Source organism: Passer domesticus, chromosome 3 (assembly GCF_036417665.1).
Source record: "Passer domesticus isolate bPasDom1 chromosome 3, bPasDom1.hap1, whole genome shotgun sequence".
In the NCBI taxonomy this organism is placed as follows: Eukaryota; Metazoa; Chordata; class Aves; order Passeriformes; family Passeridae; genus Passer; species Passer domesticus.
Window position 1 is genome coordinate 14,584,236 of NC_087476.1, and position 15,556 is coordinate 14,599,791.

Here is a 15,556-nt window from a genome sequence, read left to right on the forward strand (position 1 = left end):
AATCTGATGCTTTGGTAGACTAGCTTATTAAAAATATAAAAGTATTCATCTAATAATGGTATATCAAAATCTTTAGTGAGACTCCATAAAGTACTCGCCTAGAAGACATTAATGGAAAAATTAAAATTAGTGTACTATCTAGAACTGTACTATCAGAAAAAATACCTTTGAAGAGGTGACCATTCTCCATCTGAATGAGCGTAAGGTGCAGACTGAGAAAGCACAGAAACTGCAGGAGCCTTTATGTCAGATACATCATCAACAAATACATCTGGAACAGGGATCCTAAATAGGAGGAAAGAAGTAACATTTAAAAAACATTTGGTTACTGAATTTTCATATACCTCAGCTATAAACCCTATCACAAAGAACTAGTATAACCTGAACTAAAAGGAGATAAAGAAATATTATGTGATTCAAACCATCTAGTTCACAACACCACAGAAGATTCTTATGTTTTTAATGTCATTTTCATTACTTTAATTACTAACATTTCCAATAGCTTTCTAGCCTAAAGCTTTATTTTTAAAGTAACACATTCATCAGCCATATGTTCTGACTTAGAAATTACTGCTGGAAAGCATGGACTGCAACATTAACCCAGGTTTTCATTACATATCTCAATTCCACTATGATACCTTGAATTGTCCAATGGCTCTTTTTCTTCCTCTGAGCTAATCTCTATGGGAAACATGTCTTCATCTTCTGATGTGTCTCCATGTGTGTCTTCTCTTTTTAAGCTGTCTATTTTATGAGTTGACTTCCTCCTCTTCTTCCTCCTTTTTTTCACAGAGCTACAGACTGGAGATGCTTCAGTAGAAGGCTGGGATCCATGGGCCTGGGGTGGGACTTGTGAGGATGCATTGGTGTCCAGGTTTCGTATCCTGTCTATGGAATTCCTCTTCAGCTGGGATTCCATTAAGGCAGTCCCCTCAGACAGAATGGGAGATGTGGAGAGATGAAAAGGAATCACCTCCTGAAAAAGAAAAAATTCAAACCATAAAACATGTTAGCTCATACAGCTGGCATGTTAGTCATACAACTGGCAACCTATGCACAAATTACCAAAATCTAAGTTATTTACTCCTCAGAAAAATAACAAGGATTAGACACTGGATACTCATTATGCTCCTACGGTATGTGGAATTTTTTCCATAGCTGCACCTCCTTACATAAACCAGGGACAATACTCTTAATAGAGCTTCCTCTGAGCATCTTATATTGGCCAGGCTACAGCACACATTTCTGTCCACCTCATGTAAGACACAGAGCAGAAACAAAATCTTAAGTTTCGAACCTGCCCCTTCACAACACAGATGACAGATAGTAGTCAGATAGGTCAATGGTTTATAATTAGGTCACACAAACACCCTACTATTCAATCATATATATACACATCTCTAGACATTCTGGGAAGTATTTCCAGCAGTTTTCAGTCACCAAATAATTGTTACCACAAAAACATTTTAAAAATAGAGGTATAGAGATGCACATTCACAAAACTCTCACCTGAAACTGGTAATATCATACTCAGAACAGGAATTTGAACACTCATCCTACTCTGGACAGTGAAAAAATTATTGGGGATATATGCAGAGAAATGGCTGCAGAAGTTTTTTTATATTATATTACATGTGGACTACTCAAAGTTACTGTGACCGTAATTTATTATGGAAAAATTATGGACCAGTATTTCACCACAGCTCAACAGCAGACATTCTCATTTAAATACAGTCCCACATGAATAATAGTTGTGAGATCATGTTTATGAGGAGCACCAGAATTAATGTGTGCACAGATGTTTACAGAGTATGTGCACTTTTACTGGCAGTCTGCTGCATATGTTCAAATTAAAGATTTCTACAAAAAACAGGTCCCTGGACATTAACCTCTCATACACATGACTGAAGCATGTGAACTCTGTAGTTGCCATTTCTGTTCACACACTGGCATGCAAATTATTTACTTTTCACTTATATTATTATCTTCAGCTTTTTCAAATCTCAGCAATTTTAAAAAAATTCTAAACTAACACCATAGCATTACATCTTCATAGCAGAAAATTGTCCAGAAAGTTTCAAAACTATAAAATGGATAAAAGTATATTTTTCAACAAAATTCCTAAACTCAAAACTGACTCTGAAGAGCCAGCATCAGATTTTCAATGAATTAAAAGTAATTTTTACTCTTACCTGATCATTATCCGTCTCCTGCACAAAAAAGGCCTCCCCATTGTCTCCCAGTTTCATGTGCAAATCTACAGCCTCTCCATTAATTTCTATGTCAACCTAGAAGGAAATAAATATATTATTTCTATATGGAAAGAAAGTTAGTCCTGATGCTGGCACTGGGTAAATGCTTCTTAGGGAAGTGTAGGAAACATTACAATAAACAGGAAATAGTGACCTACTCTTTTTCTTTCAGTATCTCTTCACGAAGCAATCAATTACAAAAATGTTTTTCTAACTTGTTCAGCTCACTGATACCTTGCTCCTCTACTCAGAAAGGCTTATAGTCTACATAAAGTTCTGAATTTTTAAATGCAATTCTGAATGCTTCACTTGCCACACAAATCTATTTGCTTTTTTAATTCATAGCCTACTTTTTAATTGTGCTAGAAGTACTTCCAAATGCAAATTCTTAATATGTTGTCTTTCAAATTCATTAAATAGACTTCTCTTTAAACTATGAGAAACACAAATGAGAAAATTAATTTTACATTCAATTCCTGTGACTATTCCTTCCACACATTTATCATATCACTGTGCAGCCCTAACTATCTCCATTTCTTCTCAGGAAGATCTCTCTCTCTTTCACTATAACCATGCTTGCCACCAACTCCATTTTCACTGTAAATTTTTTGGAGACTTGTACAAGTTTACAAGTCTATTTCAGGACACAATACATTACTGGCACAGTAATATATTTCAACATTTACTGATTCTAAATACTGGAATTTCTTTCTGATCCAAGTAAGAATTGAACAATGTCCATGCTGACTTTAGGATCTTTCTGCTGAAAATTCTAGCTACATTAGAATGTAGACTCTATTGAATGAAAAATTACTTTCTAAAACAATCTGTTACACTGGTAACTTCACATCTGATACACTACCAGGTCACTCAGCCTAGTTACATTTATTTCAAGATCCTCACTGTTTTTTTCTAGCTTCAATTAACCTCAAGGTTCTATTATCTGAAAATATTACTTACTAATATCTCCCTTTTTGGAACTATCATTGAACATGTCATTGAACAAAGAAAGGGGTTTTAGTGAGTCACTAATGAAATCTAGTATAATTTCAAATTAGCACATTTTGCTAATTTTGCTTTATTAAACATTAAATATTACAAATTTCATGGCTAGTTTTGTTTTTTTATAGTCAATGTCTTACATTGACTATAATATGTCTTATGCTCTGAACTGCAAGAATCAGTAACAACCATTTTAACTGAAGCTTAACTTAATTCAGGCTCTTTATAAAGGGTGCCTAAAGAAAACCTCAACTAGCAGACCAAAGAACATTCAGTAACTTCCATGCTATTACAGTTAACTCACAGACAGGACATATAAAAATTGCCACATTTTCTTACCACTTTCTCCCTGGAACGTAGCACTCCCATTTTCCCGAAGCGAACGTGGAAAGGGGAACACTGAAGATTTCCATCTGGCTGACGTACAACAATTATGTCGATACATCCTGACAGTGTGGCTGGGTTTAGACCCTTATAGAGCTCCTTCACTGTTACAAACACTTGCCCTGCTAACTGTCCAACGTAATTCATGGTTTGGACCTGAAAGGCAAAAGGTGGAAAAAGTTGGATTTTGATCCCTGCCTTGTATTTCAGAGACATTTGAGAGATGGAGAATCCTGCAGTGGGGTATCAATTAACAAATTAACAATTTTGCACAAAAACCAGGATTTCCCACCCAATTTATTTACAGCATGTTTGTAGAAAGCTGCTGAAACACAAAAGGGACCTTGTAAGTCAGAAAATTGTAACAACTTTCAAAAGTTCATTAAAATCAGTTGAATTCAAAACCACTGTCAAACTTTGAGACTGAAGCTCAAATGTATCCCAATTATCTCTAAGGAGAAAAACATTACTTCCAGAATAACATCTCCTCCTAACATTTATTGTGCCCTCTAAACCAGAAATACTTTTTTTGTGTATTTCCACAGGCTTTTAAAGGCAGGGCAAGTGAATAGCTTTGAGCATATCTAATTTTACACCACACTAAAGGCAAAGTCTATTTTCCCATATTACAGTAACTTCTCCCATTAAAAGGTTATTATGATGGATTCAGACATTAGTTATGCATTAAGGTTGAACATTGTTTCCTAATGCAATTTTACTGTTCTTGTTTCAAACAGCCTTTTTAAACATTATCTGCAGTGTTATTAAAAATTACACTTATGTTGAAGGTTGAAGTGCTTTGCTTTATCTCCCCTGCTCCTACACTTTAGTATTTAGCATTTAGTTTGCTGCTTCCACATTATTAATACATGTCCTGTTCAATATATTTAGTCCCCCAGAAATTACTAACATGCATATTTAGACATGCTTAAAAAAGTCTTTCAATGGTTCTCAAAATATGAGTGAATTTAAGCAGATACCTTCCTGAACAGTATAGGTTTTAAAGACTTCCAGTGGCTATTGTTTTCACTACTTTTCCAGCACCTCTTGCAGATTCCAAGATACTGGTTTCATCAAAGTCCTTGTGCACGCAGGATGGATCATAAGACTCACACACAAGTTCTTTGCCAGGCTGTACTACAGCACCTGGACATCAATAAAAGTGATATTTGCAGGGTAGGCAATGCTGAAACTCCCATTGATAGTGATGAGAACAGCACTGAGCTCAGAGCATGAGACAGTCACTGCACAGCAGCAGCATCTGCTACAATAGAGACTCTTTCAGCTGTGTTCTTTCATAAAAAACAAAAAAGATGCTGTAAAATGGCTCCAACTTTTAACTGTGATTTACAGTTATAAACAAAACACTATTTAAAGAATACCATGAAAGCACTAGAGTAAAAAAAAAAATCAGAAATTTAGGAAATGCTACAATTAAGGCAGTTTTCTTCCATGCACTGCTGTTCTAATTAACTAATGTTCACCTGTGTTTTTTTTTCAAAAGTCCCTCTACATTGTGTGGACTGAGGCTTTGCTATCTTCTCTGCTTCTGTTGCAATACATGGGTCAGGACATAAACTGTGCTGTGAAGGAAGAATTATTTATGGTAGTGATCACTACATTGTCCCTGAAAAGCAATCATGGTTTCTCCATCCGACAGCTGGGGAGTAGAACCACAAAAAGTTTAAAACTAAAACTAGGCACTAACTTAACAAAAAATTATATTTGATTTTCTAAGTATTCAGTGTACAAAGCCCCGCACAGTCACTCAGTCACAACCAATTCCCCATCCTAAGCAGGATGGGTGAGGGAACCAGAAAAGCAAAAGTGATAAACTTCATGGGCTAAAAAATTGAGTTTAATGAAACAGAAAGGGAAAAAAGTAATAAAAATTATGATAATAGATTATAATAAAAAGAACAAACTAATTTCAACATACAAAACAAGTGATGACCAATGCAATTGCTCACCACCCACCGACCAGCTCCCAGCCATTCCACAAGCAGCAGCCCATGGCCAGTTTCCTCCCCCAGTTTATATTCTGGGCATGATGGCCTACAGTATGGAATCTCACTTTGGCCAGTTGGGATCAGCTACCCTGCCTGTGTCCCCTCACAATTTCTCAGGCTGGCTCCTCCAGCCCTGCCACTGGCAGGACATAAGCTACCAAAAATCCTTGACATAATGTAAGCACTGCTCAGCAACACCTAAACCAGCAATGTGTTACCAACATTATCCTCATCCTAAATCCCAAACATAGCACTATACCAGCTACTAGGAGGAAACCTCTATCTCAGCCAAAACCAGGACAGATGTTTACTAATGGAAGAATAATCCCTAAATAGTGTTTGCAGAAGTGAGGGCTGTTTCTGCACAGCCTCAATTCAGGCATCCAGAAAGTGCCACCTACTGAAAAACCAATACACAAAACCTTCATGGCAATTATATTCCTTTCTCCGGCACTGAACTGGCATCAGCACTTCTGGGGTCCTATTATACACCAGAAACATCACCTTCCTGAATGCAAATCTAGTGGCAAGCTGTTTCACAGGGAACAGCACTTGAAACTCACGCCACACCCTACCACAGCAGGTTGGACAGACCTCTAAAGGCCACCTGGTCCAAACACCTGCCCAAAGCTGCCCACAGCCTTGGTCCTGCAGAGTTTTCAGTGTCTTCAGGACAGAGATTTCTCAGCCTTTCTACTCTCCTGATCCTATGTATCTCTGTCCTCACAGAGGAAATTTTCTCCATAATACATGAGTTTCCCTTGTTGCAGCTTGTGCCACTGCCTCTTGTCCTACCACTGTGCACTTCTTATATCCCAACTGTTTCCTCCATACCCCCAAAAAGTAACTGAGTATTCTGAAGAACAAATAAAACTAGTTTTCTTGGCCTCTGCTTCTAAGTCATAAGGTCTTAAGCCCCTAATTATCTTGGGGGCCACCATCTAAACTCTTTAAAAAGCTGGCATGACAGAGGCACAAATCTAAGTTCAGAAGTCAGCCTCCAGGGTGACAGATACAAGCAAACTTTTAAAATCACCCCTTTGCTGTGGAAAAATACTTCAGTTTTTACTGGCAATTTTTCCAACCTAAAGCACAAAAAACCCCACATTTCTATTGAGCTAAATTAAATGCAAATACAGGTACAGTTGGGGTCAAAATTACAAAGTAAGTTCACCCCAGTTAATACTTGGTCTGCTGAAGTAACAAAACTTCTAGGTGCAAAACATCCACGACTTCCTCAGTGGAGAAGGAGCTGCTGGGACAGTCTACAAACCCTCAGTGTTTGGGAGAGTTCTGGGCAGACAATCCAAACAAGAGGACTCTCACATCCTCTTTACACCAGTTACACCAGCTGGGCGCCTAAAATCCTAAACAGAGAATTTTGCAACTCTTCTTGCTCACAACAAGTCTTACCTACTTTGCCTGCCCTGTCATTGGACACAAAGATTATTTTTATACCCACAAATTAGAAAAGTTGGATACCATCCACAAGCTCTGAGGCCAAACAGCTCAGCACAGCTTGCTTCCATACAGTGGAAATCTCTTAAAAAGTGCCACATTCAAACTGTGAGCTGGTAGTGGACACTCTTCTCAAGCTGGGCTGGACCTGGCACGTACAGCAAAGTCTTTGTGGAATTCAAAGACAGACTGGGAGACGGATCACACAAACCCCACTTCCTCAATAAACTTAAAAAAATGGGTTTATTATTAAAATGTAGGGAACAGAAGATGCTGTTGTTAAAATGGGGAAGAGTTCAGAAATTAAACTCTGATGGTTTAGGCCCTGTACCCCAGCATTTATGCATGCCAACCAAAGCTGAGATTGTTTGGATCTGAGGTTTGTAAGTCTGTACTCTGAATCTAAAGTTGATCCATGCCATGTCAGCACTCCAGGAAACCAACACTCCTCAAACCCCAGAGGGACTGGATGTGGTTTTGGAGCAACACTTCACTCTGGCTGCTCCAAGAAGTCTTTCACTTACTGACCCAGGCAGCAGCAACTTCAGCAGTAAACACAAGTTTACATCATGGGTTACACCCCCAGTGCCTGCCTGTTCATTATACTCAGTTTAGTAAAACTCCTGTTCTCATACCCTGCTAGTGGACACAGAATATTTTTTCATGCTGGGAAAATTCAGAATCCTTTGATGTAAGCTTGCAAGTGAGAACAGTCTGTACTGCTTCTGTCAGGATTCTCAAATGGTTTGAGTTTTGTTCTTTGCCAGAAGACATTTCCTATATTTTGCATCTATTATAAAATTAAAGGTATTTTCTAGTATAATTTTAAATGTAAATCTAACTAGCATCACCTTCCAGAAAGCCTAAAAAATTTCCAACTCTTTTGATTGTTAAAGACAGCAACCAATTTTCAGAATTTATCATCATGTGGAAAAATAAGTAAAAAATAAATAGCTGGTGATCTCCCTTATTATTAACTGATTTATTCACTTAGGAAAGACTGACCTAACAAAATAAATAATTCTTTAAACTCCCATTCTGCTGGATGCCACAGTAAGATCAAACACACTGTCATCTAGATAATCCACTTCTTTCATACAGGTACACCAAACTATGTTCTAATTCCACTGGAAAAGCCAGTAATTGTACCCCTTGTGGCATGGTTTTGGTTGTTTGTTTTTCTGGGGATTTTTTCACAGCTCCTCTTCCCCTTACCATTTCATCTTTCTTTACTGCAATTTTCAAAATAAAACACTGAAAATCATAGAAACTAAATGCCTTTTTTCCTTTTGCAATACCTGGTATCTCATCAGTTGCCACATTAATGAATAATAGATTAGATATCCACACATATCTAAATTACTAAGGGATGCAAGTGCTATTCAATATGCTCTAAAAACTGACAGTTGATTTAGGTGGCATGCTATAAGGGTAATTAAAAAGTAAAACACACTTCCTCTGGAAGATATGAAATTTCCAATGCAGAACATTTTGAAAACAGGACAAATGTTTGCTGGGATTGATTTAAAAATAGGCAACTGCAACCTTTGGGAAAGACACTGTTGCTCTACCTGTGCCCAAGGCAATAAATCAACCCACATCCCACCACAGACCTGACCATTACAGTCTGGACATCTCTACTGAATCTATTTCAATTTCAAAATCTGCTTCTGGTACATTTCAAAATCTGCCTCTTTGAGGCACAGGCCAATAAGCACTCTCCCAGCAATTCCAAGGCACAGCTAAGGAGCTAAGATGGGCTGGGCACTATTCCCATGACTGCTTAAAAGAAGCAGTCACCTTCTTTTAAAGCTTTACACAGCTTTGTAGAATAGATGGTTCTAGCTGGTCTGGTCACCCAGAATGAGCTTTGGCAACATTTAGGTCTCTTTCAGCCCCCTCTCTAAGGCTTTATGGTTATGATTGTGGACTGGCTGTGCAGGCCAGGAGAGGAAGATTTTTAGCAATGTTAAACACAGCACAAAGAAAAAAACCCACAAAAACACAGAAAAATATTTCAGTTACACTTTTAATACCTGATATGATGATGAGACCCTGGTTCATGGCTGAAGTGATGGGCATAAGCAGAAAACAAATCAATTTTCCTCCTAAGAACTTCCATACAGGTTGTGAAATGGTGAAGAGAAGATAAAAATTCATGGGCCAGTGTTCAGTTAAAATACATCACTGCAGCACTGCTGCTGACACTGAAACTATGACAACTTTACAAACCTGGTCCATCTCCCCTGACCTGCCCTTGGTTTCTGTTTTGAAGATGTAAAGCTACAGAGACCGGACTATATTTGGGAATATGACTGTGGCCTCTTCAAGAAAATTATTCGTCTACAAAAAATAGTAAGTAAATTATAATACTTCAAAGTCAGTGCTTATGAACACTCACTGCATATCAAGTATTTCTATTCTTGACACTGAAACAATTCAGTTTTGTCTGCAGTACTGAACACTTAATCCCTCTACTGCAACTAACGGAATTTTACTATTGACATATTCTTTACCATGAAAAACAGTTTCAGAGGTTATGTTCTAAAAAGGATTCATGATAAAAATGTAAGGGAGATAAGAAAATATTTCAGATGAAGATTTTCTAGATTAATATTTCCAAAATGAAGCTTAGCCCCTCATGTCTGTGCAACAACCATAGTAATGTTGACTTATTAACTATAAAAGCTCTTAATAACTATCATTCTATCATTTTTAAAATATGTACTTTTGTTTATTAGTAAAGTGTCAACACACTGTAAAGTCACTGTTTGGTCATCACATTCAAATACCTTAGTATTTTAAGCCATTTCAGATAGGAAACTGAAAATCATTAAAAACTCTCAGAAGCCTTTTTCTTAAGTATTTGTGACTTCCTACATCAATTCAACCTAAAGTTACTGCCATGAATTCCCAGCCCACCTTTCTGAGCAAGTGCCCAGGCAGAACCCCAAACTTGTGCATTTTCCAGAGTAAAATCAGAGCCTGGATTTACTTTCTCTAGAGGAGCTATGAAGACATTGCATGGGACTTTGGGAGACTTCAGTTTAGACCTCCCCTTTCCTACAGGATACCCACATAACTCTGGGCAAGCTACTGAGGCTTTTATCTCAGAGGGTGTAGCTCCCATTGGTTGCAGGCAGGGTCTACCACTGTGGCTATATCCCAACTGCAGCAGGCCAAGCACACCCAAGTGAGACACAGACAAACACTCTCCTTGCATATTCTTTTTTTCCTGGGAAAGGAAACCTGGACACATGACCTGAAAGGGAGCCACAAGCAGCCATGACTCAAATTTGGACAAGTTGCTGAGAGAGGACTCCAGAGCACTCTGCTGAGCAGTGTGACTTTGGTTGTTCTGTAAACAAGAGGGTAAACTCTGTCCAAGTCCAATTATACTCGCAATTATTCCAGACTTCCCCATAGTCACAGCTGCAGGGACAGACCATATTCCTGCAGGTGATCTGGCAGTACATCTGGTCAGTTGGGAGACAGGTGCAGCTCACTTGTATGTCCCACATCAGAAAGCAAAATTCAGCCTGTGGCTGGCTCTACACCAGAGTAAAGAGCATTGTGCTTCCTGCCAGTCAAACCTCCAGAAATATTTCAGGGTTGGGATTATTCTATTAGGAACTATTTGACTTCTATTCCAAGTTACCCAAGGCCAGTGCCAAAGATTGTGACTTCTTAAAACAGCCAGAGAGTCAAATGGATCAAATGTCAAACTTATCTTCCAAGCTGCCTGTCCCTCCAGGAACCCACCCCACTCACACTCACTCACAGTCATGGACTTTGAATACGACATGACTGTTCCTCTGGTTCTGGTATTGCCTGTATTTCAAAGATTAAAACTTTACACAGTGCAATACTTCATTAAGTCCCTGTAAAGGAAAGAATATTTTCTTGAGAGCATCTAAAATCAAAAAAATTCAAACTGAAGACTCAAAACTTGCCTGCAGTGAATCCCCATATTCAAACAAAGTTCAAAACAACTGGCCCAAAGCCCCACAGTCAGGGTATCAAACTGGAACCCAAGAGTCCAGGAAAATTATTTCAAGGCCAGCTGAAGGGTACAACCACAGTCCCCACACCAACCTCCCACCTGCAGATTCCACGCTCTCCTAAATCTTGCCCTTCTGTCAGCACTGAAAAGTAACACCACTAAAGCCAGAAAAAATAATTTCTAGCTAGACCAATGGGATGATCTGACTCACCACATACCCATACAATTGCAACTACCAAACAAAGAGGGAAACTGAGAGTCAGCAGTGCACAGTACAAGGCATCTCTTGAAATTCCAGGCAGTCCTGAAATCCTATCTCAAGACTTGTCTATTCCTTTCCCAGAGATTTCTTGGGAGAGCTTCCACATTCCCCTTGGTCCCACTGTACCTTAACTTCCCAACTGTACAGTGCTTCACTTCTCGTGGAGATGCTTTGAGGGAACATACAGAAGGACTGGACCCCTTTAGACTGACCCTGCATAAAGGAATTCAAACTTTACAACCAATTGAAAAGCACAAACTGATGCCTGAAACCACGAACTTTTGAAGTAGCTGACAATAGATGGTAAGTCATGTATTGTGCTGTCCTGTGCTACTGTTCTGATGTCAGTCAGGGAATATAAATCAGAGTGGAAAAACAGCAGTAGTTCTACTCTATACCAACAGTTCACATGACTTGGCATGCTTTCTTTCAACAGGACTGGAAAACAAATTCATTCATTAGACTCCATATTTCTGCATTTTTAGAGTTTAAAGTGAGATTTTACTGTATTTCAACTGGTTTTAATGACTGCTGTGTGCATATATGGGCACAGATAAACAAACCCATACATTGCACATGCTCAGGAATGGAAAAGGGTCAATGACTAAAACTTGCCCAACTCCCTTACTAATAGGCCCCACTACATCAGGTAAGCAAATATTATCAGGTAGTCTGCATGTGTGTTAGTGAGCTGGACCTATAAGAAGAGCAGAAATCATCTAAAACCATTAGAGCCTATTTCCATGACTTTATGCCTAAAATCATAACATATTTATGTTGAGCATTTTCCATCTGATTGCCTTCACTGTCTACCCAGTTCTTCTCCAGTTCTCCTCATGGAAGCAGGCTCATTTTACCGTAACAGGAGTTCACCTATCTAACTTCTAACAGCGCACTGATGACAACAAAAACTTGTATGTGAACACTAAGCATTTACCAGTGTTTGCTTCCTGAGACAGCAGAGGCAGGGACACAGATAAAGCTATCCAGAAAATAAACAATTTCTAAACACTCTCCAGACTAGGAGCCAAATTAGCGATCAAAAGATGTATCAAGGCTTATGACTTTGCATGTGAAAAGAAAAATTATCTTCTAGATGGTCTGCAACATCAAGGCTGGGATACTACCTCTACGCAATTCCTCTATTTGACAGGAATAACAATAATGCAGTGTTTTGTCTCCTCCCCACAAGTCACATTTGCTTTTAGTTTTGCTTCTTGAATGTAGAGGAGACAGTCTAATCAACAGAAAAATAGTAACTGTTGGGGGGATAACATAAAAGAAATACAAAATATCTGAAAGTTTAGTTTCCCGTGTAGCCATTGCATTGCTGCTAGCCAGGCTCTGCTATGTCATTAAATCCCTCTGTCCTGTTACTGCTGTCGTTGTTCAGGCTCAGGGAAAGTATTAGTGAAACAGGGACGTAATGCAGCGATTTGCATCAGCAGCTGCCAGGCAAAGAGAAGCAAAATTCCTAAAGCCAAAGGGGAAGCAGCAGCAGCACACAGAAGGGCACTGGCCACCACCAGCTCACACAGCTCGGCGAGGGACGGACCCAAACCCGAGATCCCCACGCAAAGTGCCTCTCTCTGAGGGGACGCCTGGAAAGCATCACATCTTGCCTCTAATCCCGTGCACAAAGCAGTGTCCAGCACGATACACCCAGCAACCGGGGCGCAGCTGTCACTGCCCAGAGCCAGGCGGCTCCGCAAGGAAAGGCGGGCAGGAGATGCGGGCAGGAGATGCGGGCAGGAGATGCGGGCAGGAGATGCGGGCAGCCGCCCGGAGCCCCGCCAGGATGCCCAGGCCGGACGGACCCGCTGCCTTCAGCGGCTCCTGGCCCTGCCTTCCCTGCCCGCCGGCAGCCGGAGGAGGAAGGGCCTCCCTCCTCCCGCAGAGGCCGCCAGAGCCCCGGCACCCACCTCTGCCTCGGGCCGGCTCCCGCAGCTCCGCTCGCCGCCGCCTCTGTGCGCGCCGCGGCCGCGGGACGCTGCGGGGCCGCTGGGGCCGCCCGGCGGTGCCGCCCCGGAGGAGGGGCCGGGGGGAGGCAGCGCGGGGCCCGGGGAAGGCGCGGCGGAGCCGGGGCACAGCCGGGCCCGGCCAGCCCCGCCCGCTCGCCCGCCGGGGCCGGAGCTGCCGCAGCCGCCGCGGGCCGGGGCGGGGCTGTGGCGCGCTCGTGTGGGGTGATCCCCCGGCCGAGGCGCGGCGTGTGGGGTGATCCTGCGGCCGGCGGCGGGTCAGGTTCCTAGCTGGGAAAAGCGGAGAATGGGAAAGAGAATCGCTGAGCCCAGGCTGAGCAAAGGCAGGTCCCCGATAGGCGTCGCTTGGGCTGCCAGAGCCTAGCATTCATCGCCATCGGGAACACGTCTGTCAGCGTCAGACGCTTTGTCGCTTTAAATAAATGCGATGAAATAAAGCTTTTCCACCTGATAGTGGCTTCCTTGTATGCAAACCATATTGTAACCTCTCTTTTTGCTGACCGCCTTACACAGCTAAAAAGGGAAGTGGATGTCCATGTTAAAAACAAACTGATGAAGGAATGTTCCAGGCCTTTTTGAAGTCTTGTTTACAGAACTCAGGAGAGGGTGTTGCTATGTGCGAAACAAATAAACAGGAAACAGAGTAACACAGCGGAATAAAAGATGACAAAGATTACACCCAAAAAAAAAAAAAATCAAAAGGTAATTATTGAAGCAGTCTGTTAGTTTTAGGCCTGAAGAAAAGTTTTTGAGAGCTGAATGTCCAGCATCTCCATGTTGTAGGCCTCAAAATGTACATGCAGCTGAAAATGTACATGAAGCTTGGGAAGAGTAATTAGAGTAATTAAGCCTTCCATTTTTGTTAAATTTCTGGTTACACTCCAAAACAATCTTAGTGGAATCTTCTCTAGGTTATCACCAGGTTGTAATTCTTCAAATTTTTTTTCTGCAACACGTCTTCTTCCTATAGCTCCCTTAGTTTTCTCTCCATGTTGGCCAGTGTTTGTACAGCTCACAGCTAAGACCGAGTCACGGAGTGATAGGACCCTGTGCAAACTCACAGACTCCAGTCCCGACCCCTTGTTCTCTCCTCCATTCCTAGTTAAACAGCTTCACTAATGAGTACGCTTCAGTTCAGAACAGAAAAGTTACTGAGGACAGTTTCTGCCCAGGCATGACAAGGAAAGGTGTATACTTGGTGCCAAAGAGAAAGTAATACACAACTGCAGTTTCATTTCCCAGGCATTTCATATCTAATCTCCTGCCAGTGGGCAGTCAGTAGGCAATGAGAAATGTTGGTAAATAATCCCATGCCTGTTAATAAAAGAAGCTTTATCTGTGTTGACTGTGGATCCTGCCAGAGCTCTGCCCACCACATCTCTGCAGAATACAATCCCATATTGTGTTCCCTCTGAGAGAGTGGAAATCTCCAGCCATCACCATCCATGTTAGGTGGGAGGACTCCTCTAACATATTGGTCCACTATGGTCTTCTGCTATGCTAAAGTCAAAACATGATCATAACATTCTGAATCAAAAACACTGTCTTTCCACAGTCTCAACAATACCCACCTTTCCATGCTTCTTTCAGAAATCCAGAAGCTAGGTTCCCATTTTTGGAAGTACTAGATTGTATTTAGCTACTTACCATGTCCAACCATCTGCTGCTTGATGTAAAATAGCCCACAGAATAATGTTCTACATTTTAAATGATTTGATGTGCAAGGTCATGTATTCTCTTCCCACAGAGCAGAGTAAATACACACAATACACACAAGATGCTGTGGGAAGTGCCAAATGCTTGCACAGCAAAGTGAGTTTCCCTTAACAACAGGGCACCATCCTTCTGTGCCTTTTCACTCTATTCTTATTCTTGGTGTGACCACCATGCAGAGTGATATTCCTCAGATTACTTCCCTGGAACTACCTCTGCCAACTCATTCTGAAACCCTTACTTGTGCTGCACTTCAGTTTATAACTGCTCTCAATTAGTTCTATCTAGAGGACCAAGCACTAGTACATAACCAGTACTTTGATATTGTCCAAGCCTTAGCATGGTCATGGCTGTGGATTGGACTCAGCCCAGTGCAGAGTTTGGAGGATAGTACGGTCAGGGATGGTTCCTAAAAAACAATCTGGAGTTACCCACAGACTGGCTGGCAGAGGGAGTACAGCCCTAGCAAGAGGAAAGTCTCTGACAGTGTCATT

The 15,556-nt window shown here is 41.0% G+C and overlaps 1 protein-coding gene across 3 annotated transcripts in view; it reads right to left on the reverse strand.

The window, feature by feature from the left end:
• Positions 1 to 13,529, reverse strand: part of LPIN1 (lipin 1) — a 48,602-nt gene extending 35,073 nt beyond the window's left edge. Inside the window, exons 1-5 of one of the 3 annotated variants that reach the window (XM_064411922.1) lie at positions 13,293 to 13,529; positions 3,594 to 3,794; positions 2,193 to 2,288; positions 639 to 976; positions 166 to 285 (exon numbers count right to left, since the gene is read on the reverse strand). In XM_064411922.1, coding sequence (XP_064267992.1) covers positions 166 to 285; positions 639 to 976; positions 2,193 to 2,288; positions 3,594 to 3,785 — 746 coding nt within the window. In that variant the 5' untranslated portion in view covers positions 3,786 to 3,794; positions 13,293 to 13,529. Of the gene's footprint in view, positions 1 to 165; positions 286 to 638; positions 977 to 2,192; positions 2,289 to 3,593; positions 3,795 to 9,141; positions 9,161 to 13,292 lie in introns of those variants that run through there. The other 2 variants (XM_064411921.1, XM_064411920.1) reach the window with 2 other exon arrangements.
• Between the last annotated feature and the right edge of the window lie 2,027 nt (positions 13,530 to 15,556).